This window comes from Buteo buteo, chromosome 7 (genome assembly GCF_964188355.1).
Source record: "Buteo buteo chromosome 7, bButBut1.hap1.1, whole genome shotgun sequence".
Taxonomy (NCBI): domain Eukaryota; kingdom Metazoa; phylum Chordata; class Aves; order Accipitriformes; family Accipitridae; genus Buteo; species Buteo buteo.
In genome coordinates, this window is record NC_134177.1 from 46,590,220 (window position 1) to 46,613,607 (window position 23,388).

The following is a 23,388-nucleotide window of genomic DNA, read 5'->3' on the forward strand; positions in this document are numbered from 1 at the left end:
TAGCAGAACTCTACCATAATTCTAGATTGGAGTATTAGCTAACAACATTTCAAAATGCAACAGAAGCAGTTTTAACAAAAAAAAACCTTCTTAATTCCTGCAAGACTTTCCTTGTTTACATTCTCAAAGAGCAGACAAAAAAGTATCCAAAACCCATTCTTAAAAAGATTTTGCACTCAAGTTTTAGGAATTGCAACAGGCTTTGACATTTACAGTCTCCTTTACCCCCTGCTGTATAGAAGTCCAATGAGGTTCAGTTTTTAGCCACACATACAGAAAAGACAGACCACAGTACTTGATACTGTACCATCAGGGATTTGTTGGTAAAACTTCAGCAACGCAGTGGTACTATTATAGATCTGCTAGTCTTCTTTCCTCCCTGTTCAGACAGGAACCAGATGTAGAGAAGGAAAGTCTGTCAGCTCACTTCTAACAGGGGCACGTACAAATTTGCTGTCAGTCATTTATTTCCTTTGGAACTACTCACCCAATTTAATCATATCAAGGAACCTCTTTATCACTATCACAGTTAATTTAACTCTACTACCATCATGGGTAAGGCTCTGATAACCAGGAGTTTTTCTGAAGTAAAACTATTAATCAGATATGATTAATATTCACACAAGAAAATGGAAAGTGTTAAAACTGTCAAATTTTTATTAATCTCTGTTTTAGGGAACACTTATGCTTGAAAGAACCACACTGCGTTTCCCAAGCATGCAGATTAATGGCACAAGTGAACTAAAACAACAAATGACAAAAAATATTTTGTTCCTAGCTTAACACGTACTTCACACGTGAAACATAACTTCCCAGCCTGTTAATGAGCATGCTGCAGCAAGCCTCAGAAAAATAGACTGAAGAGGGGAATTGGCTATAGTATCTGCTACTAGCTATCTACTGAAAAGACCTAAAACCTCCAATTACTTTGTTTTTCTCTCCTGATCTAAGGGAAGAAGGAAACTCATCTTCTAGTGTGACATCGTGCTTCTCACTTGCTTCTGGAGCCTAGAGACAAGGCTCAGGCCCTCAGTGCCAGCATGCTGCACTTCCTCAGGTCTGAAGTTGCTTCAAGACTTTAATGCAAAGCCTTCAAGTATTCAAATCGAAGGGAAAAAAAGCAAACCAAACCAAAAAAACAACCAAGCCCCCAAAACCAGAAAAATGCCGAAAACCACGGCCAACCTCCTCCCCTCAGAAAAAAAACCCAAAGAAAAACCCCTCACACATCTCGAGGCCAGCCACCGCCTTTAAAACACATTCGCCTTTCCGTTAGCTGAGTTAGGCAAGCTTCTTTTATGAAAGACAGCTTTAGTAATCACCTTCCTCCGGAGAGCGGGGCCGAGGCAAAAATATCTACCTCAGGAAACCAAGCTCCTCTTCCCCTGCTCGGCCCTGGGCGGGAAGGAGCGCGGGCTCACCCCGGGGCCAGCACAGCCCCGAGGGCCCCACCACCGCCCCCGGGGCGGACGGCCAGGGGGCCCCGGGAGAAGCACGCCAGCGGCCGGGCACAGGGACCCGCTCGGCTCGGCTCGTCCCTCACCCCGGCTGCCGCTCCGCTTCCCGCCGCCACCCCTCAGCGCCCGCAGTGACCTCCGCGCCCCGCCGCGTCCTTATCTCACCCCGCCCCGGGAGCGCCATTGGCCCCTCCCGCCGCTCATCAGCCGGCTCCCCGCCTCCCATTGGCCACCTGCCCACCCGCAGACGGGCGCCCCGGCGACTTCCTCGTCCGTCACCCGGCGCCTCGCGCCGCGATTTGAAGAGCAACGGCTCCTTTAACGCCCATCGCCCCTGATCACTCGTGAGGAGAGCTGTCAATCACGCGGCCGCCTCGCCTGCGAGCACGATTGGCCCAGTAACCCCTTTTCGGGCTTTCGTTTCTCCTCATTGGCTAATTGGGTCGGAGAGGGGGCCGCGATTGGGCAAAAAGCAGGCCTCGGGGGCGGGACTCGTCTTAGGGGGAGAGTCAATTGGCCAGTCGGCCGGAGCGGCGCCGTGTGATTGGCAGGAAAGGTGAAGAAGGCGGGGCCAGCCGAGGTGAGGGTTGTATGAGGTGAGGGAATCTCGCGGGGTCTCGCTAGCTCTGGGCGCGGAGGCGCGCGGTGATTGGGCGGCGGGGGTCAAGGGGGCGGGACTGAGTCAGGGAGTCTCTACAGCGGCCGAGTCCTATGGGCCGGCCGAGCCGGGTCCCGCTCGTTGATTGGGTGGGGGCGGCTCTCGCGGAGCCTGGTGGGCCGGGTCCGATTGGCTGCGGGCGGGTGTCGGGCGCGCGCGCCCCGCATGGGGGCGGGCGGGGTGGGGGGGGGGGGGTTGGGGGGTGTGGAGTTGGGGTTGGGGGGGGGGGCCGGCGGGGGGAGGGCAGGCCGGGTGCGCGTGCCCGCTGTGCGCTCCGCGCTGGGGCTTCTCCGTGAGGAGGTGAGTGGCGGCGGCGGCGGCGGCGGCGGCGGCGGGTCGGGCGGCCGAGGCGGCGGCGGCGGCGGCCGGGGGGCGGAGCGGCGCTGCGCGGCGGGGGCCTGAGAGCCCGCCGCCCCCCCCCCCTCCACCTCCTCCTCCTCCTCCTCCTCCTCCCCCTCCTCCCCCCTTCCCTCCTCCTCCTCCTCCTCACCACCTCAGCCTGCCGCACGCACGCACGCAGCGGAGACCCCCTCCCCCCACCCGGCCCCGGTTCCTTCCCCGCCCCGCCCCGCCCCGCCCCACCGGAGGGGGGGGCTGCAGCCGCCGGCGCCCCCCCGCAGAGGCGCTGCCCGCCGCCGGCGCCGGGTCAGGCTGTCAGGCCGCCGCCGCCGCCGTCGCCGCCGCCGTCGTCGTCGTCTTCGTCGTCGTCCCTCCTCGCCGCCCCCATCGCATCCTCCCCCCTTCGCCCCTCTTTATCCCGCGGCCCCGCGCTCGCCCCTGTCATCCATTTGTCACTCTCCCCCCCCCCCCGCCGCCTCTTCTCCCTCTCGCTCCGCCGTTGTTTTCTTTCCTGCCCCGTCCCTTTTCTCTTCCTCCGTCTATTTTTATCTTCTCTTCATCCCCTTTTGCCCTCCACCCCCCCCCACCCCACCCTCGCCCTCCTCTCCTCGCTCCTGCCGTCCCTCTTCACTTTTTCTGGGTGCTTGTGTGTGTTTCAGGCCTTCAAGGAAAAGTTGCAAACTCCCGAGTTTTTGGGGGTTTGGGGTTTTTTTTTTTTGCTATATTTGAGGGAGCAGGTGCCTGAAAGGAGGGAGCTATGTAGGAGGTGCCTGGGCGCTCAGGGAGGTTTCGAGGAGATAAATGGAGAGGATGTGGGAATGGAAGGGGTAGACTCGTCAGTCCTCTCAGGGTATTCCAGGGGAGAGACTCCAGATCCTCCTTCTGGAGGGAAGGGGGATTGATCGCTGTATTTCTTTTTTTTGTAAAAAAAAAAAAAAAAAGAAAAAAAAAAGAAAGAAAAGAAAGGAAAAAAAAAAGGAAAAGTGAAGGAAAAAACCAAACAAAACCCAACCCAGTCACCCGAGGATGGAGATTCAGTAGCCAACCACAGCTGGACTCTTGGGGGAAGAGGGTTCGTGCACTCTGGCTCACGCACACATGAAGAGATTCTCCAAATTGTTTGGCTTCGCAAAGAGATAAGGCCAGCTGAGCTCAATGTTTTTAAAGGTGGGCCGTGTATGATGAAACCCAACTTCTATTAAAGTGTAGCAGATTTTATTTTTATGGCCAAATGACAGCTTGACCCAGTTGTTATCCAATCAAAGGGCATTTTTTTGAATGTCTCTTTGTGGCACAACAGCCAACGCAAAAATGATGGCGGCTTACAATGGCGGTACGTCTGCAGCAGCAGCAGGTCACCACCACCACCATCACCACCACCTTCCTCACCTCCCTCCTCCTCACCTCCATCACCACCACCACCCTCAACATCACTTGCATCCAGGCTCTGCAGCTGCAGTACATCCCGTACAGCAGCATGCCTCTTCGGCAGCTGCGGCCGCGGCAGCTGCGGCCGCAGCCGCGGCAATGTTAAACCCAGGGCAGCAGCAGCCATATTTCCCATCACCGGCACCGGGTCAGGCCCCTGGACCAGCTGCAGCAGCCCCAGCTCAGGTACAAGCTGCAGCAGCTGCTGCAGTTAAAGCGCACCATCATCAGCACTCACAACATCCACAACAGCAACTGGACATTGAGCCGGACAGACCTATTGGATATGGAGCCTTTGGTGTTGTCTGGTGAGTAAAGAAAAAAAAAAACTGAACCAATTTTTCCTTTTCATTTCTTACCAGATCATAATTCATTCTTGGTTTTGTCATTTGAATCAGAATACAAGACAGCTGCTTACTACAAAATTTTTTACTGGTTCTTCTCCATTCTTAGAAAGTTGGCTTCACTTGTTTGTGTTGGCAGAACGAGGTTTAGAGTGGTGAAGAGCAACCTCTGACTAACAGGCCACACCATCAGTCTCTTTTGAGACAAGTGCAACATGTTTATATACCTTCTACGCATTTGGTTAGAATAAGTATGTTGTGTAGCTGAGCTGCTCTTCCTAAAGTTTCAGGTTAACAAATGAGCATTAGAATGTATGTTTTGACCTGACTTAAGAGTTAGAAATTAAAAGCATATGAAAATGTCTTCCTTCTTCAGTCACCTGTCAAGATCTTTGTCTAGGAGACTGTTTGACCTGCAGTAGTATGCTATACGCTACCTGAAACAGAATATCTGAACTTTGCTCTCCTCTCATAAATGTAAATGGGATTTTCTGTCTTACTGTAGTACTGCCTACAGTCCTTTTATTCCCCCAGCCGCTATTTCAGAGGGTTCCGTCAGTGGAGCATAATATCTTCTAATATATTTTGTGACCACCTTAATACAATGTATCTAAGTAGTTATTGCCCTTCAGGATCACTGGAGCAAAACTGGTGTGATTTTTTTTTTTTTTTTTATAAATGGTTGTCAGTTTACCATATTCTGAAATGTTTATTAGAAACATGAAAGATGCCTTGGTGGTGTTTTTCAGAGCAAGCGAGTTGCAGCACACTTCCTGTATCACAGATACAAAGTTTGAAGTGTGCAACTGTGTCGCGTCCCTACAGAACTTTGCACAGCGTTCAGTCCGCAAGGCTTTCTCTGTGGTACTTAAGGAGTTTTGCTTTAGCTACTGTCCGTACTTGAATTTTTCTGAGATGGAAGTATTATGTGACTGAGGTTGCAGTCTGTACCAGCATACAGTGGCAAAATGCTTTTGCAGGACAGGCCTCAGAAGAGGAAGACACGTTATTCCTTCGTCCCAGCCCTTAAAGTTGGTCACTCATAAACAGACCAGTGTTTGTAATAAAATCATGTTTTCCAAGTAGGCTGAACAAGCTGCACAAATAAGCGTAGGTTAATGTTACAGCTGATCTTGTGTCCCTTAATTCAGAAGGCCTAGGGACTTAATTTAAACGCTAAGTTTTCAAAGTCAGAGGAGTGCTGTTGTACACTTAGCACTGCTGTGTTCTTGCTGTGGTACAGTATAAAAAAATTGATATCAAAGAATGAAAACTGACGAGAAATCTGCTGTAAAAATTTCTCTAAAGATTATTTCCATCTGTTCGTATACTTTTCGATAAAGTGTGGAGTTTTTTTAACTTAATTGTTACAGGCTTGCTTAAATTTAGATTGTTATGTAAGACCAGACCTTCTTATCGTTTCTACAAGCATTTTGCTTACCTGTATATATTTCTTAGGTCTTTATTTTCTCTGTTTTATTTGCCAAAAAATAAGGTGCAGAGAGAGATCTGCTTTCATAATATTCAGTAGAATAAAAGGTCAAGCTTGCATATTTAAATATAATATCGTTAAGAATGCTGAGGGGAAAAAAAAAGAAGTGTGGAAAGCAGAAGGATCTGCTCTTGACTGACATCAGGTAGAATGGTGCCAAAAGCGTCCACCCATCCCGCGACCCCTGACTGTGCAACTGCGTCCGTGCAAGCAGGAATTGCCACTAGCGGGACTAGGCTTGCAAAGTTGTAACTACAGCTTCGACTTCAAGATAACAACAGCTTGGGGGAAAAAAAAAAGAAAAGAGGGAGGTTGTTGAATAAAAGAAAAGCAGAAGCTTGGAGGTCAGATCTCCTTTGGTAAAGCTGTAAGGCTACGCAGACTGAGAATGCAATTGGCTGAAATTCAGTTCCTCTTTGCTCACATATATTTGAATTCAGTGGTCACTGTTAGGCTCTTGGCATTTCATATTAACTTCTGCAGGTGAATGCAGACTGAATTTAAGAGTCTGCAAGCAATAATTAAACTGAATTTTAGATTTCATTCAAAACGTGAAAGAATGCCTGTGTAATTTAATTTTAGCTATGTGAGATAATGCAACTGAACATAAACATTGGCTTGGATATTTATAGTTTAAGTTGACTTAGACATGAAAAATGTATACTTTGGTACAAGCGTAACACAGAATTTTCAGTAATGTAAGGACTAAGCTAATTTTAAATAAGGATTCTGTTGCTTCTCTGTATCTCTTTCTGAGCACGTATTGGCACTAATAGATAACTGAAAAGTTCGTATCTGTACTTCTGAGGGAAATGGATGTTATTCTACAGACAGTTTGAGTATTTGAAGAAGTAGTCTTTCATCTTGCTACTCAGATGTGTCATTGCATTGTCTAGAAAGATACAACTTATCCTGCAGTTAAGTTCAGCTCGTCAAATAAGTAATCAGTAGTGTGTGGTATTGAGTTTCCCATTAGCTGAGAGAGATTTTGACTTGGCAGTTGAATTAGCATTTGTCATTAGTTCATTTGTCTGGTACTTTATGATGTTTTGGGGTAGCTAATGTGCTGCTGGAGTTTTTCACTCATGAAGAGCCAAAGCATCATGCTTCAGCATTTTCATTATTAACTCATGCATGCTTGTATTGCTGCTGCTAGTATTTGTATACACAAACTGTATCCTTGCTCATCTAGTCACCATTACGTTCTAAATCAACTATCCTTGGCATGTCATCTCCTTTGACTACATGTAGATTTTAAAGTGAACTTAACCCAAGCTGGCAAAGTAGAAAAGAATGTCTTCAACAGTCGGCATTAAATTGCTATATTTATCCATTTTCTTTGTGCTTTAACATAAAGATGTACATATTAATGCAATACCAAAGCTTGGCGTTTCTGAACTGTGACAAAAGGGGGAAGTTACTGAAGCAGGAAAAGATGTGTAGGTACCTTCCCTCAGGTTCTGCAAATTTACTTAAGTGCAGTCTAGTTTGGCAAATGGCCACGAACAAAGTTGCATACCTAATTTGCTGAAAACAGAGCAATTTGCTCTTTGAGTATTCACTGTTAACGTGTTCTTAAAGTGTTGAAAAAAACCTGGAATTTTGTTCAGCGACAAACTCTGTTTGTGCCCTGTGTTTCAAATTGTCTATCTGATTTTTGGAAGTCTTGTGTATATTCTAAGAATAAGGAGCTGTCCTTTGCAGAAGTGCTCCCTGTTTTGCTGGGGAGACATGCTACTGCCATCTGGTGGGATTCTTAAAAATAATAATAATAATAATAATAATAATAATAATAATAATAAACCATTTAACCTTCCAAGGCTCATAGGTTTTGGAGTGAGCGGTAAAGCCTTAACACCTCTGCAACAGGTGCTCGTGCTGTTTTCATGCAGTATTCCTAGACCAGTGAAGAGGAACTGCAACTTCTGTGAAGGTAGACAGGGAATAATTACTTTTGTAGTTGGTTCAAGCTGTTAACACTGCTGCTGAAATTTTATGAAAATGTCTTGTTGGTTGGGATATATCCACTCCCATGGGATAAGAAACTATTACTCTGTAAGGTGTGTGGGGATTGTATTTGTCTTATGTGTGTCTCTAATTCTGAAAAGTTATTGTCATTCATCAAAGATTGTGAAATCAAGCAATCTGTTTTGTTATTATCAGAACAATGTTAAAAGGCATCTCTGTGGGAAATCTGTTTCAAATGACAGTAGAAAAAATTATATGAATTCTTTTTCAAAGTTCTGATTTACACAATTTTAAATTGCAGTGGGGTTTTTAATGTATTTGCTTCTCATACTTTTTATTCAGAAAGGCAAACAGCAATATAACGTTCCAAATAGTTTGGCTGTTGAAGTTGAGATAGGACATTACGTACAGGCTGCCATAACTTTTAAAGGCAGAAATAATTTAGGCTAAATCTACCACTCATTCCTGGTCTTCAAAGGCCTGAAATCACTCAAGTCATTGGTAAATAAAAATCAAAAGACTATTGCATACAATTGATTGTTGTCTGGACCCTAGAACTATTTTAAGAGGGTTTTATCACTATACTGATACTAAGCACAGCGCTAGGAAAGACGTTTCCAGGATAAACCTATAATCTCCTAATGGTTACTTTAAAGGAACGTGTCATGCTGAGCAAGTATGCAATACAGATAATTTGTTTTGGACAAAATTGCTACAACGTATATGGGCGGGGGGGAAGATGTTACAGCTTCAAAAAAGTATGAATAATGGCAGGATGAGTTCCCCTTCTGATGTCTGATATTGCTGTGAACCACGATGATGTTTTGCATAGTTAATGCAAATAATAATAATAATAATAATAATAATAATAATAATAATAATAATAATGCAAAAGTCCAGTCTGGTAAGCATGAAAAGCTTAGAAAAAGCTGAATTATGAAAATTTGTTTTATGAAACCCTTTAAGACTCTTGGTGTGAGAGATTTTTTTTTTCCTAAGCTAAAGCTGTTTGTACCATGATCTTTTTCCAGTCCCTCAAAACTCACCTGTTAGTGGAAGACAGTACTTGGAACATTAGGAAAATGTCCCATGTTAATTAGCATTTAGATAGACAATTGTTTGCTTTCCTTTGAAGTATTTAACCTGACATTTTATATTAGTCTAAAATTACTTTTTTGTTATTGATCAAAAAAATACAAAAGGACTCTAAAGTTTATCATGGAGCTCTCACTGTGAATGAGGCTGAACATAAATGGAGAACTGTAAGCAGGAAGTGATGTCTCCGGTAGATGGAACAGAATATCCACCAGAATTGGATAAAGAGGCTCTGGAAAGAGTAATCCACGCCAATAATGTTATCCGGAGAGAAGATCCCTACAAAACATTCAAACTAAGCAAATCCAAGACAAATCCAAAGAGCCTTTTAAAGTACTGATATTACAGCTGGCTAAGATGCAGCAACAGTACTAATTAAGAATGTAGTTCTGGGTTTTTCTTAAGAGTGGAAAACATCTACAATGTGATATGTTGATTTCTGGTGTAGTGAAATTTGCTTTTAGTAATGGGCAACAAAAATGTTTAAAATTAATAAATAAAATGGTCAGAAATATTTAAAAATAAATCCTTCCAAGGATATTTCGAGGACTTGGCTGTCTGTATTGACTGTTGTGTTTAGCATTGCTGATGATCTTCACTCATCAAGGTAAATTTGAAGCTTTTCTGTTCAAATGATGCATCTGCTTTGTCTACACAGACTGTCACAGAAAAACATGAACAGAAATTTCCAGTTAGAAAAGATTACCACTGTTTAGTTCTTCCTAGTTCCAGTATGCAAACACTTTCCGTGAGAAGCTGTGATATAAATGTCATTATAATTGCCTGAATTCTTATGCATGACATTTTTAAAATAATGTCACCTTTCATTGTTTGGCTGGGTAGAGTCTCTTTACTACCGGTAGCCTGTCTTGAACAGGCTGTGGGTACTGGACAGAACCATTCCAGATGGACGCACTGCATTGAATACTGGCTTTTTTGGTTTTCCACTTCCTGTGTTATACTTCAGTGAGTTTTTCTGTTGTCTGGGGCATGTGATGCAGATAGGCAGTGATTTCCTAAGAAAGAGACTAAGTCGTTTTTATCCAGTTATTTCTTGGAGGAAACCATGAGGATGCCTAAGGCAAAAGAGGCAATACTGGCAATGGGCACATTACAGAGCAGAGTGTGTGTTGTGTTTCACACTTTACCATCAAATTTTAAGGATCTACAGGTGATTATCTTTAATAGCTATGTCAGTATTTTTTAAAGGATTGCTTTATCTAAATTGCATTCTGAGTCTATTTGTGAAAAAGTATAGTAGAACAATGACCTTATTCAGTTTTTTTATATGGGAAATTTTGCAAAGCTTGTATGTTTAAGTTGGGTTTGTTTTGTTTGTTTTTCCAAGTTTCATGAAAAGAAAAATTCTGTTAACATTTAAATGACTATTCCCCAAATGTGCTGAATTAAATGAAATGGATATAGTAACTCCTTGCATTTAAATTAGACATCGGGAATTAGGTGAAATTCTATCTAAGTAATATACTAGATTGTTCATTATTGTCTTGTAAGATGATGTAAGAGGGAAGGAATGTGGGTAGCATTTTTTTTCTCAAAGTTGAGCGAGGACCATTTTGGATAAATTAGTTCGCTGTAAGTTATGCCAAGGTCAGCATTTCACAGGTCACTTGAATTGCATGTTGTTTTGCAGCACCTGCAAATCTTGATGTTGTTTGTAGCCACGTGCAAATGTACTCTGATAATACAGTTAGATCATGGTAGCATTCAGTATTTTCTCTTTCCTCTGAATTTGGCAAATGTTACAGCAGAACAGCTTGTGACTGGATCTACAATCTAATATTGATTTTTCAGAAGACGTATTTCAGGTGTTTCCTTTCCTCTCTCCCCTGCACATACTCTTTCACCTTTTTTAAGAGAGTGTTTAAATTGTGGTTTTCACTAATCCGAAAACACAAATGCCTTTAGTGTTTATAAATGGGTGAAGGTGTAGGCATTCATACCAATTGTATATGATCAAACTGAGTAGTAAATAAAGGCAAGTAACAAGTGTGTGTGTGTTGTATGAGGCTGCTTGATGTCGCTAGGCTGCTTGATTTCTTGGGGGAGCAATGGGATTGAGAAGGAAAATAGCTTTGGGCAGGTAAAGTAGAAGGAAGCCTTTGGGATATGTTTGAAGTGTTTTTTGATGACTTGCAATGGTTGTATCTGGGTCTCATGTATCTTTAATCCTCTGGAAAGTTCTGCCTTCTAGTCTGGAATATGTAACATTCAGCTTTTCATCTGAGAAAAGCTAGCTCAAAGTTGTATAGAGCTTACTTAAACTGAACTTGTGTTTATTAAAATGAACAATAATTTGTTAATGTAATTGGTAATGTTTTTTAAAATGGCATATTAAAAAAAATCCGCAAAGAACTGCAATTTAAGTGTAGGAAAATGAGAGAATTGAGAAGCTGGCTTAGTCTGCAAAACTGAGCATAGATGAATGAGTTTTATGGTGGAGGGAGACGTTTTGGGGGAATAATACTGTATTTTACGTTAAGCTATTTCTGTAGGCTCCTGTATTTAAGTAGACCCATCTGTTCTATATTTGAGGGTTAGCTTTTGAAGTCCTGTTTGTCTGAGTTGTTTGTAAGCAAGTACTGAACAGTAGCTTTACTACTAGACTTTGTGTACCAACGAGATCTAGCTCCTAGGTTTTTCTGTATGGAAGTTTTGGTTACTTGAGCACAGTGTGCCTTTGGTTTCTTAGTAAGAAAAGTTGCAGTGGAGCAGTCGAGTCCTCTTTTTACACAGAATGTGAAAAATTTTCCCCTCTCTATTTTTGAAAGATTGAAATGGCACATAGGGAATGCTACAATCTTCTTGCATGATCTGGGGATAATTTAGTTGGGTGGAGTGTACAGCTGGTTGCAACATTTAATCAGTTTGCATCTGTATTCTGCTTGGTCTAACAAAGGTTCTCCATGCTGACTATGTGGTGGCCACCCCTGTAACCGTTCCGGTGTTCACAATTGCTTGGTAACACTTGTATTCTCATACAGTACTTGGTATAAGGTATGCTGAAGCAATGTCAATTACTTGCTAGCACCAAGAATATGTTATAGGACTGTTCTAACTGGTCTGCATAGAATTTCAACTGAGATGAAGAATAAATTAATTTTTTTCTACCTTTGTTGGTTATACCTTTGCTTGTTTAGATTTGTGTTAGTCTGATTTCTGTGCTTATTTCCTAACTCTGGAGATTTCCTGAGAATAGAACTGGCTACTTTGTTGAATTCATTGAAAAAATGAAAGTCCTTGAAACAGAGAATAAGATGATACAGGGGCAATTTAGATTTTAAAATCCTTCTGGAATATGAGAAGTAGTGTAAAAAGTAGGATCTGTACTCAGAACAGCTTCTAGGGTTTACTGAAAACCCATTTATTTCTGGTCAAAAGAATTCAATAAAAAGCTCAGCTCAGTTACTGCAATTTCCTCTGTAACCTTTAGAATCTAAGAGTAAGCACTTGATTAAAGATTAAGTTATAAATATTATTACAAGAGTAATCTATCTGAAAATGTTTGGATTTTTTTTCTGAAATTCAAGTATGTAGTATGCCTGGTACTTACTTAATAGCTGATGTCCGTTTTAAATTTCTGTAATAGATTATTTAATGGCTGTGATCAATGACTATGTTCTCTATTGCTTAGTACCAGGTATTTACAATGATATAATTGCTTTCTGTAAACAAAATATAGTCTCAGTTTCCAAGCTGTAGCTTGGATTTATGCCAGTTTGAGTCTGTCCTAAATTACCTGTAAAGTTGGGAAATTCTTAAAGTGATAAATAATGTTTTTAGGTGACGCAGCTTTAGCATTGTTTACACTAGTAAACACACTCATAAGCACTGGTGTAAACCGTTGAGTTTGGAGTTGTATAGATCTCCTCCCGTGTTACCAGTTATGGCAATAACAGTGTATGGTGATGTGTGTGCTGGAGATGGATGGGAGCAGAAGCCTGTGGAGCTGAAGAGTGGGAGCTTCTAGGAGGAGAGACTTGGGATGAGGATGGGTTAACTGGAAATGCAGGATGGAGGAAATGGGAGAATCCCTGCTGCATGTGAAATGTCCCATTGGCTGGGGCCAGAACTGTGCCTTGCATCTGTCACTGGTTACATTTCTCCAAGATGACAGTTATCTTGTCTGGGTTGGAATAGTGCAGACTGGTTTTCAAACACAGAAAGAAGCTTTATGCCTCTCAAAATTGTCTAATGTGGATGTGTTCAGCTGTTCTACAAGCAGTTAAGTATAGTCAGAATCGACAAAGCCCCAGTGTTATAATTTGGAAATACATCACATGGTAGATGCTGTAACTTTTGCTTTATTGTGAGTCAAACTAACTATTACATCCAGTTTTGTGAAAATAGACCCCTGAGTGAGGTATTAGATGCTTAAATGAAAGTGGCTTATGACAGGCAGTACAAATATGTATGTAAAGGATAGAGGCTTATGTGGTTAATGCGTTTATTTATTGATAATAGTATTTGACCATAATAAGCAGTAACAAGGATAAAGTGAATGCGAGTGGCAGTGGATTGAATGGGTAGTGAATGGGGTAGTAGCTAAAGGTGGCACAAACCATAGCAATTATCCGCTATCTAAATACAGAGAGGTTATGAAAATTAATGTTGTTGTTGTAGCAGTAAGCCATGCTTTTTAAAAAAATAACACAGGTAACATTTTCTTAACTTGTTTTCCCCGCAGTGTGTTCTGACTGGCCTTTTCATCACTTCCACCCCTTTTTCTTATTTTCCAGTATTATCTATGCTACTTTGTATGAAGTGCAGCTTATCAACAGCATGTTTAAATGAAGACAATAGTGTTTAGATACGAGGGCTAAACTGTAGAAAATAAATACTGCTTCTCTATGGAAATCACTAGAGCTCCATCCATAGTGCATTGTAGGAGTAACCTGGAAAAGAGCAGTCATCTGCTCTGCGGAAACATTTGGCATTCCTTAGTATGTCATACATGCCATATGAATGGGCTACAGACTGGCCTGTGGATGCAAAACGTGTGCAAATACTTGTGATTCAGGCATGCAGATTGCAGAACTGAGTATCTTTTAGGGAAATCTCTAACTTGCCTATGGTCAGAAATGCCCTAACTTAGCTGCAGTGTAATATATTCAAAATGTTAAGGTACTGATACTTTTAATATTTGATTATATATTGTAGAGTACACTGAGAGCCTTGATCAATGAAATTGTCAATGCATTTTTCTAGGTTTCAGAGTTCTGTAATTTTGCTACAAATTGCCTGCTGGGAGTTTCAGTAATCATGGAAAAAAATGATGGTTGTGTTCAGTTGAACTCAGGTGTGTAACGTGAGTGCATACAACATGGTAAAAGTACAGTGTTGGAGTACACGAAGAGGGAAGAGCAGGCTAGACAAACTGCATTAGGTGAATACAGCCTTTTACCAAAATGCATTGCTGTTCAATACACCAAAACATGAGAACAATCTGGACTTCATTTTAATAGTTAAAGTTCTATCTTCTTTTGATATGTGAGAGTGATGGATAAATGAAGGTAGACTCATATCAGACTTGATATTAAATAATTTCCATGGCTATGGCTGACTTTGGAACATGGCTATGTACAGTGTTTTAAAAGTGCTTAGTAAGAATTTAGGCTTTAATCATGAGGGCCGTAGCAGAATCAGTGTGTCCTAGTAGTATCATTCTTTAATTTCCTGATGTGGTATTTTTCTATAAAGGCTTGGAAGTCTGTGAGTGGAATTTTTATGCTGTTTGTTTATGATGTTGAATATAACACCAGAATGGTTATAGCAGAATCATTTTGTAGAATATGTACTCTGGTAAATTATCATCTGTTATTTCTTTAATTTTCTTAGAACATGGTATGATGGTATTTATGTATAATTTGAAAAAAAGTAAATTCAGAGCTTTCTGTTGAAGAACTGTTGCAGGAAATTTTGTGGAACAGTAAAATACTCTGGGAAATGTAGGAATCCTTGGACTCTAGAGCATGATTTTCTTTCCCCCATTCTTTTTCATATGCAAATACATTTTAGTAGGTGCAAAAAAATGGCTCACAAGAGAAACTGGTGTTTTAATTTCCTTGTCATTTTGGAATGGTGCTATTCCAAATTTCATTCCTAGATCTATTCCTGGTTTCGTGGCAGTATTTTTCTTCATTATTCTGGCACCACCAGGCGGTGCTCTTATAGTTTTCTTCATTTTGTAAGCTAAATGTAGTGTCAGAATAGAGCCTTTGCTTAATGGGAGCAATAAAGCTGAAGATGGCATTGAACTGATGGTCAAGTAGTTATTCTGGCTTTGATCTACGTTATTAGTTTTTTTTCTGAAAAGCTACTGACTTTCCCTTCTCTCTTGAAAGCGTGCATAGGGTTTTTAATTTCAGATAATGCATTTTATTATTTTATTTAATATAAATTCTTGTAGCTATTGAGGAATATTTGCCTATGAATAGCAAAACTTATTCCATAAAGGTAGTAGCAATTTTCAGAAACGAGCAATCTTCTTCATGTGAAGTAATTGCTAAGATCTGTGCTAGCACTTGTTGAGGTCTGCAAATGAGACTTGAAAGCCAATCTAGTTGCACATTAGGAAGGAGAGACTCTAGCATGTGGTCTGGGTCAGTGGACTTTGTTTCACTGAAAACCGTTTTATTTTTCTTTTAACTGTTTTGGTTCCTAATTAACAGGTTAAGGTTTATTACAGGAAGTACAGGAAAAGTTATATCATAGTCCATTTTGAACCCTCTTCACTTATGTATGTCATTTTTGTCTGGAGTGGAAGCTCACAGTACACTGACTTCTGAATAGAAGTGTATGTCTTTGTGTCTTTTAACACATTACCTTTTTGGCTTCCTCTTGCCTTTGTTTTTAAAGGCCCTTGACAACTGATATGAAACTATTTGAAAGCCCTAAATAAGAGCTTTCCCCCCCCCCAGAGATTACATAGTAAGCAGAACAAAAGCATTGTTAAAAAGGCTGTTCTCATATAGAAATATAATTTTTCTTTGGATGTTTCTGTAAATTCTTGTTGGCTCATTTACTTCAGATCTCTTACTTGGAGGGAGAATATCTTGCAGGTAAGCTTTATGGAAGACGGAAGATAATTTATCAGTTATTCCCAGACTGCTTGCAGTCCATCTTTCTTAATTTTATCAATTCCTAGGCTAGCATTTTTAGGTAAAATGGAGAAGAGAATTTTCTGAATCTCTTAGTGCTTTCTGACTCTCCTGTGTTCTCCCCAAGTGCTTTTGAAATCCTGTAGACCAGACCTCCTTGATGTTGATTTGTAGCTTGTGGGTATGTTGTTGAAGCAAAATGATTCTTTTTGTTATTGTTCTGACTGGCTGAAGGGACATGGATCAAATAGGTCACGGAAAGACATGAGATTCATAAAATTAATATGCATAATGTAATACTGCACAAGGTTACAAATGTACACAGCATAGAGTGCTTAGCTTCCAAGCATGCCTTAACTTCAGCAGTTATTGCATCTGGCTTGAGCTGTGGCTAACAGTTTAGAAAGGTGCTTCTGCAAACTAGCTCTTAACTCTTTGTGTACATTAAAAAAAAAAAGAGTAAAGACAGTCAAACAATACAAGAAAAATTGAGGTGCTGGTTTTTGTTTTCTTAACAGAAGTAAAGAGTATTCCATTCAATTAGCATTTTTCAAAGAGTGATTCCTATCTCAATTGCAAGGACATATCCAGAACAAACAAGAATAGACACAGGCTGAAAGTGACGTCTTGGAAAATGAAGATCTGCCAATAGTTTTGTTAAGGGCACATGTCCTCTAAGTCATCGTTCTGGAAACTGATCTTGTTAACATGATGTACAGTTAAAGGACAATGGAGTTTAATGGTTTATGTTTTCTTGTAGTTCAGCATATGTAAATGAAAAAAACCCCAACCAAACACACAAACAATGAGGGCTGTATCAAGAAAAATACCCAGCTCTTAAAGTGAAATAAACAGAATGAGTAATAACTAGCATCTACCTTATTTTTATGTCTAAATTCAAATTGTTGGGGAGAGAAGCTCCCACATAATAATTGCTGTCAATTTAAATAGGGAAAACTCTGCTTTTCCTCATCCCTTATTCCTTTCACTGTTTTGAATTGACCAAATGAATTCACTGTTACTGTCCATGACATTTTCAGATTTTTTATATGCCTTATCCTTGCTGATGAGTATAGTAAATATCTGGTTTGAAAGACTCAGTTTTAATTTGGGAGCTGCATTTGGTTAAGGATGCAGTTTCACGGCCACATTCATGGCGGCCCATCCACTGTACCTGAACTAGCATTCATGTGACAGTGTCCTGAATTGCTAGTCTTCTGTTGAGTGCTGCTTCACAAGTGAATATTCAGATCATGAACTGGAACAAAAGAATATCAAATTAAGACCTGCTAGAATTCCTTTCAGCTTTAAATCTTAAAGCCATTAAAAGTTGCCATTTATGATCTGGCAGAGCAGAACAATTTTACCTTCTCCTTATAGATCCAGACTGCTGCTTTAGAGGGAGAGTCTCAGTCCATGTTCTGTGGACTACTTCTGTGTCAATGGCTAAAGAACAACTAGCACAGATCCTGCATGCTATCAGTCTTTATGCATAATTATTCTGAGAATGTCATAAAGCAATACTGATAGGCAAAAGTATATTTTTTAAATAATCTATTTTACCATAGGTCACCTGATTTAATTTGAGTAAGAGTTCTACCTAATCACTTAACTAAAAGCAGTTTTTAATTATGAAGTGGGAAGTACCTTTTATTTGTTTTTCAAGTTTTTGTAGATAGCTCAAAGTATCAAAGTGCTGTTCTGAGCATATTTGCACATTGATTGTCTTCGAAAAGTCAGGATTAAGGTCTTGCTTTTGATGGCAGGGCATTGACATACTTACCCAAGCCCATAATCTGAATTGCAGCTTTCCTTTTGCCCCTGCTGAAGGAGAAAGGCATTTATGTTCTTTAGGTTTGGATTGTTTATTGTTTTCTGAAGCAGTTGAAGAAAAGTAGGTGAATGTTGACAGAATCGGGACCAGCCTTGACCTACTTGTGGCTTTTTCTCTGATCTTTGTCTTGGGCATGCCACCTTATCATTTTTATGCTACTGTTTACTCATCTAAAGCCTCATCTAAAACATTAAGAACTGACAGATGATTGGTAATTTGAATATTAAATGTATATATCATCACTTCCACAGTTGTTCCCACGATTTTGTTCACCTATCATATGACCCAGTAAAGGGAATCCTTCTGTAGTCATTTTTATTTCATACTGAACTATTGTTTAAATTTTGGGTTTAAAGTGTTTTAGAGCCATCAATTTCATTCCCCTTTGAAATTCTGTTTTCTTCCAAGAGCCTGTATTTTACTTAAGAATGTCCCAAGACTGGAATTACACCCATGGTAGTGATTTATGCTATCACAAGGTTTTTGGCTGACTCAGAATAAAGAAAAATATATTGGGATTTTTGGGTCGGTTCATGGAGATCATTTAAAACTAAATATAGCTTTGAAACAAATAGGTTAGACAAGAGCCCTGCAGGTCTGACTTTGGTGTTTCTTGGGATGAAGTTGTGAAACCAAAACAGCTGCTGTGTAGGATGTAAATTAGTTTGGTTTATAACAATTCAGGTTGGTTTTTGTGGGGAGAAGGAAGGAAGAAACACACTTACCTTGAAGATCCTGTAATATTGTGGGTAAGTTTTAAAAGGGGGGAAAAAAAGGCCAAGTATCGCTGAAGCTGTACTGCTTTCTTGAGTGTGCAGTCTCCTCCAGCACCTGCTTCTTGTACCTGTTTACTTGGGCATGGGCACCATGAGATTAACAGGGTTGGTTGCTTTTTTCTTCTGCTGATAAGCCTTGTAGACATTTACCAATATAAAAAAAAACACTTCTCAACAGAGTGTAGGGGTACCATTCTGCCAGTATCAGCACTTGGAGAGGAACAGGGGACAAGGCCTTTCAATAAACCTTTGAACTTTGTTACTCTGTCTTATGACACCTTTTGTAACTTAAGCCAGTGACTTTAATTGCTGGCTAGTAAGCATATCACACCTTCAGGCCCTGATAAAATTTATTAAATGGAGTCATAAAGCTAATGTAATAAATATTATGGAAGGATGAAATTAAAGGAGCAGGACCATTCTGAGTGATCTCGCCTTTATTTCTGAATGCCAGTAGAAGAAATGTGTGACATGTTCTGTTTAGCGATAGAAAATACACTGCACATCAGCCAACAGAGCTGCAGTAACATATCTTTCATTTTATACCTGAAATATATTTATATTTTAATCTCTGAGGTTTTGGTATGGTTGATGATATCACTGATAAATGTTTCAGTTATTGATCATTATAATGAATTTGTTACTCAATTCTACTTCAATCTGAAAATATTATCCCAGAAAAGGAAACAAAAATGAAGTCAGTAATAGAGACTAGCAAAAAATCAGTCATCACTGTTTTTACATTGGTCATTTATTTTGTTCCTGTATTATTATGCAATTATTAAATATTCAGATAGACTTGCAATGGAAGAATTTCTCAGTTCTGAAGCTAGATGTTCATTCACTGGCTTTAACAAGTTATCTGAAAAGGTATGCTTTGCTTCAGATAAGCATTAGGTGTAATACTGGCATAGTAATGCTCTCTTCCAAAAAACCCTGTTTGAGTTGTCATATACTTTGTCACAATTGGAAAGGGGTCATGTTAAGTCTTGGGAAGTGTTACAAAGGTAGAACGTTAAGGTTAAAGGACTTGAACTTTTGAGAAGGACAATACTGACTGCCAAATGCTCAATACCAAGCAGTTACTTAAAAAAAATTATATACACAAGGACTTGCTTTTACCTGAAAATTTAGATTTTGCAAATTTTACAGTACTTCAGTCATTTGAGTAGTAAGCCAAATGATCTCTCATAGAATAATCAATATGAGAAATTGCATTGGTTACACATTCTACCTGTTGCAGACATGAAAGAATTTTAAAATGTCTTGTATTGAGCAGGCTGTGAATTCAAAGGTACTATTTACCTATCTATTTTAGTCTGTCACTCTAATATCTTAATATTTCTGAAATTGCCTTTTGAATCTAATGAAAAGGAGTGGTTATGGCTCCAATGTAATTGAGGCTGTCAAGGAAATAGGTGGAATTTTTACAGCACTATGAGACTTGATGGTATGTGACAGAGGATCATTCACTTCACTGGTCCGTGGTAATGGGAGACTGATGTCTCTTTAAACTCCCTGTTAATAAATATAAGCCTGATTATTTTTTTTCTTTTTTTTTTTCTTTTTTCTTCTTTGCAAGGTTGTGGGTCTTTTAAATCCTCATTAACACATACTAAAATAAAAAGGACTTCTTTCAAGTTCCAAAAATATCTCATAACCCTAAAGCATCTTCTGACTTTTGGATTGTACAGGTTATGAGTTTATTTCACACTTGTGTTTTGACATGGCCCTTCTGTTCCTACAGTAATTCAAAGAAAGAATGACTATGCAGTGTTGATCACATAGAAATATTTACACAGGAGAAAAAAATATAGCAGCAGTTTACAATAATTTACATGAGTAAAATGTACAGAGGGAGCATCAAAAAAGCTGATGTCTGGTTGCCTTGTATGCAATGACAAGGAAGCTGTGGTTAATGTAGTTGGGCTCTTTACCACTATTGTCAAAATATATAAAGGATTATCTTGAGTTTGTGTTGACATTATGAGAAAAAGCTGCATTATCTCTGAAAGAGATAGCACTGAAAGAACTTTTGTCAGATGTGCTGTTCGTTTTGTTTCTCAGCTCTTAGTTTTGGTTTATTCAGTAGAGGAGGAATTGAGATGTCTCTGGTTAGTGTTTACTTTGGCCATTGTTAAATGCTAGTGTTGGGAATTACAGTACCTTATGAGCTTAATATATATTTTAAGTAATATTTCAAAGTTCTGTGATTCTAATATCCATTTCCATGCAAGACAGATAAATAAAAATACTGTTGTCTAAAATAATCTCTGGTAAAGGGAATGGAAGAGAGAGTGGCAACTAAGAAGTATTCCAAGTTGCAATAGTGTATTCTGTATTATTGTCATAAATAGTTGTAGTATAATAAGGAATGGACAGGATATAAGTTGAAACTTGAAAGGTCAGTAAATAAGATTTGCCTCTTCCAGATAACAACCTTGATGAATGTTCATAGATTTATCATTATGAATATAAATAGCAGTATTTCATAAAATTAAAAGGTACTGTGAGCCTTATACAACAAATGTATCAAAGTCCTGAGGCTTAATACTTAACCAACAGATAAAACTATTTCCCTTGGTGGTAGCAGAGAACACTGGAGTGTAATTACTTTGGAGTGAAGCACTGTGTTTCAAATATTTGTTGCAGACTTTGGTTTGAATACTCTTCTGATTTTTTCATATGCTGGCAAACAGCCAAACATGATAGTGGTGAAAAAAATGAATGGCTGAAATACGATAGATTTAACCTGGAAGATGAAGTATTGAGATATTAATTGAGATGAGGTGCGGTGCTGGTTCACAGAGATTATTGTGTAGCTTCATTGGAGTAATGAAGCAAAAAGGAGTTTAGTCACTATTTTTTGTTGCTTTGTTCTGTCCCCATACACCCACCCTGGGGAGAGGGTGGTAGGGCAGAAGAGAGATGCAAGGGAAAGCTGATAGTGAAACTTAAGATATTGGGGATGATTATTGCAGGAAACTAAGTACCTGTCTAGAGGATATGACCAGAGACTTTATTAACCTACTTTCCTATGGAGGTGCAAAAATATTCTAGGGAACTGTGCCAAAGCCTGGAGGCTTGTTGGACATGGAGAAGAAGATTTCTCATTTGGGTTTTCCTTGGTTAGCTAGTGGGAATGGGAATAGAGGTCAGTGAATTGGGCCAGGAATGTTCATGTAATTGTGGTACACACTTTAAAAATAAAGAAGAAAGAAGTACAAAAATACATGGAGATTTATATGTTTATTGGGGATGTTATTTATTTATAAACATCACAGACCTTACAGAGCTATGCCATTGACTGAAAAAAAAATTGCTTTTATGGAATTAAAAAATATATCCGAACAAATGTCCTGTACAGTGTAATAACTTATTCTAGCTGTGGTTCATATAGGCAGTTGAGAAGTAAATAAAAAGTTCTCAAGCATAGCCAGAAAATTTTGTGTAAATGAGGAAATAAATTTGATTTGGAAAGCAGTTTCAATTTTAAGCTTCCATGAAGGAAGACAAATTAAACATTTTTTAAGATATTAACCATAACAGTATCCCTTTAATTTTCTGTCCTTTCTTTTAAGTAAGATACTCTGAATCAATTTTTGTTCAAGGAGACAGATTTCTTGCAGTAATCAGTTTTGCTTTTAACTCTGATTTTTAAAGAATAAGTGATAATGGCGCACATGCTTGAGGGTGTGATTAGAACGCAACATTAAAAGGCTTTTTAGGACATCTATGGTAGAAAAAGGAGCTCTGGAGAGGTCTGCGTTTGGCAGCTGAGCAGATGGGAATAAAGCATACCTTTGAAGTGTGGTATGAAGAACAAGTTACTTAACCCTTTCACATAAAATTCACTTTTAGTGAAAGTTAAATCTAGGTGTTTTCTTCAGGCTCATCTGAAATTTATACGTTAAATCTGTTAGCTTGTATTGAGTCTTTTCTTTCCCTGAATGAATCCTGTACCTCTAAAAAGACCACCTGTCAAGAGTATGTATTAGAAAGACTTGGCTACTTGGAGTAACTTAGAGTACAGGGTTTTTAGAGTGCCTTTGAGTATTTTTTTATTACCTTACAGTATTCTGTGGAGTATGTTGAGAAAACTTAATGAAATGCTGAGAATGCACATTGGTAGTAAGTTAATTAAATTGTCTTTTGTGATAATCTTCTTAAGGAACTTATTTTCTGTTCAGTGTCTTTATAAACACACACATACCATTGTTCAAACGCAAATTCCTGGATGTAAAACCTACTTGCCTAAGTTTTAGGAAAACATTTAGCTTGTAGAATATATTTTTGTAGATTCCAGATGTCTAACAGTGTAAGAAGTTTCTACTTTTGTCTGTGCACACCTTCACCCAACTTTTATCAGTCCGTATCAGTCTGCAAATCACTTCTTGTTTGTTTAATATCAAGTGATCTGTTGTGTGAATGAGAGCTGAAACTGATGCAGAACTCCTGAAGCTGATCTCCAAAGATGGGTAAAACAGAACAGAGCTATTTGGGCGGAGTACTACTCTTCAGTCTTAATGCAAGCTGATGGGACACTTTGCACTTTAGGTAGGTGACAAAACTTGAAACTAAGTGGACGGCTGGGTGGAAAATTTTCAGTACCTCCCCCTCTGGCTCCAGCAGTGCTGAAAGAGTGATGGCAGTTCCCAACCAGCCCTACAGATTTATCATACAGACCTGTATTACCTTGTAATGTGGCCAGAAATACCCCCAAAACAGATAAACAACCTCTTTTATCCCTCTGCCATTTATATAAAACTCAGCAAATGCTAACTGTTAGAGAAGACTTCTTAACAAGAACTAGTCGAATCGCAGACATTGAACAGCCAGTGTAATAATCCTGGAGAGGGGTCTGTGTTTGAATTGTAGG

At 39.7% G+C, this 23,388-nt stretch overlaps 2 protein-coding genes across 14 annotated transcripts in view; one reads left to right on the forward strand and one right to left on the reverse strand.

Annotated features, from left to right (window-relative positions):
* The window catches only part of LYRM9 (LYR motif containing 9), a 44,728-nt gene extending 43,071 nt beyond the window's left edge, over positions 1–1,657 (reverse strand). For 6 of the 12 annotated variants that reach the window (XM_075033061.1, XM_075033060.1, XM_075033058.1 and 3 more), the window contains exon 1: positions 1,323–1,599. The gene's annotated coding sequence lies outside the window, so the exon portion shown is untranslated. The other 6 variants (XM_075033054.1, XM_075033053.1, XR_012651126.1 and 3 more) reach the window with 5 other exon arrangements.
* Positions 1,658–2,880: 1,223 nt separating this feature from the next.
* The window catches only part of NLK (nemo like kinase), a 65,428-nt gene continuing 44,920 nt past the window's right edge, over positions 2,881–23,388 (forward strand). Inside the window, exon 1 of one of the 2 annotated variants that reach the window (XM_075033065.1) lies at positions 2,881–4,190. In XM_075033065.1, coding sequence (XP_074889166.1) covers positions 3,733–4,190 — 458 coding nt within the window. In that variant the 5' untranslated portion in view covers positions 2,881–3,732. The remainder of the gene's footprint in view (positions 4,191–23,388) is intronic. The other variant, XM_075033066.1, reaches the window with a different exon arrangement.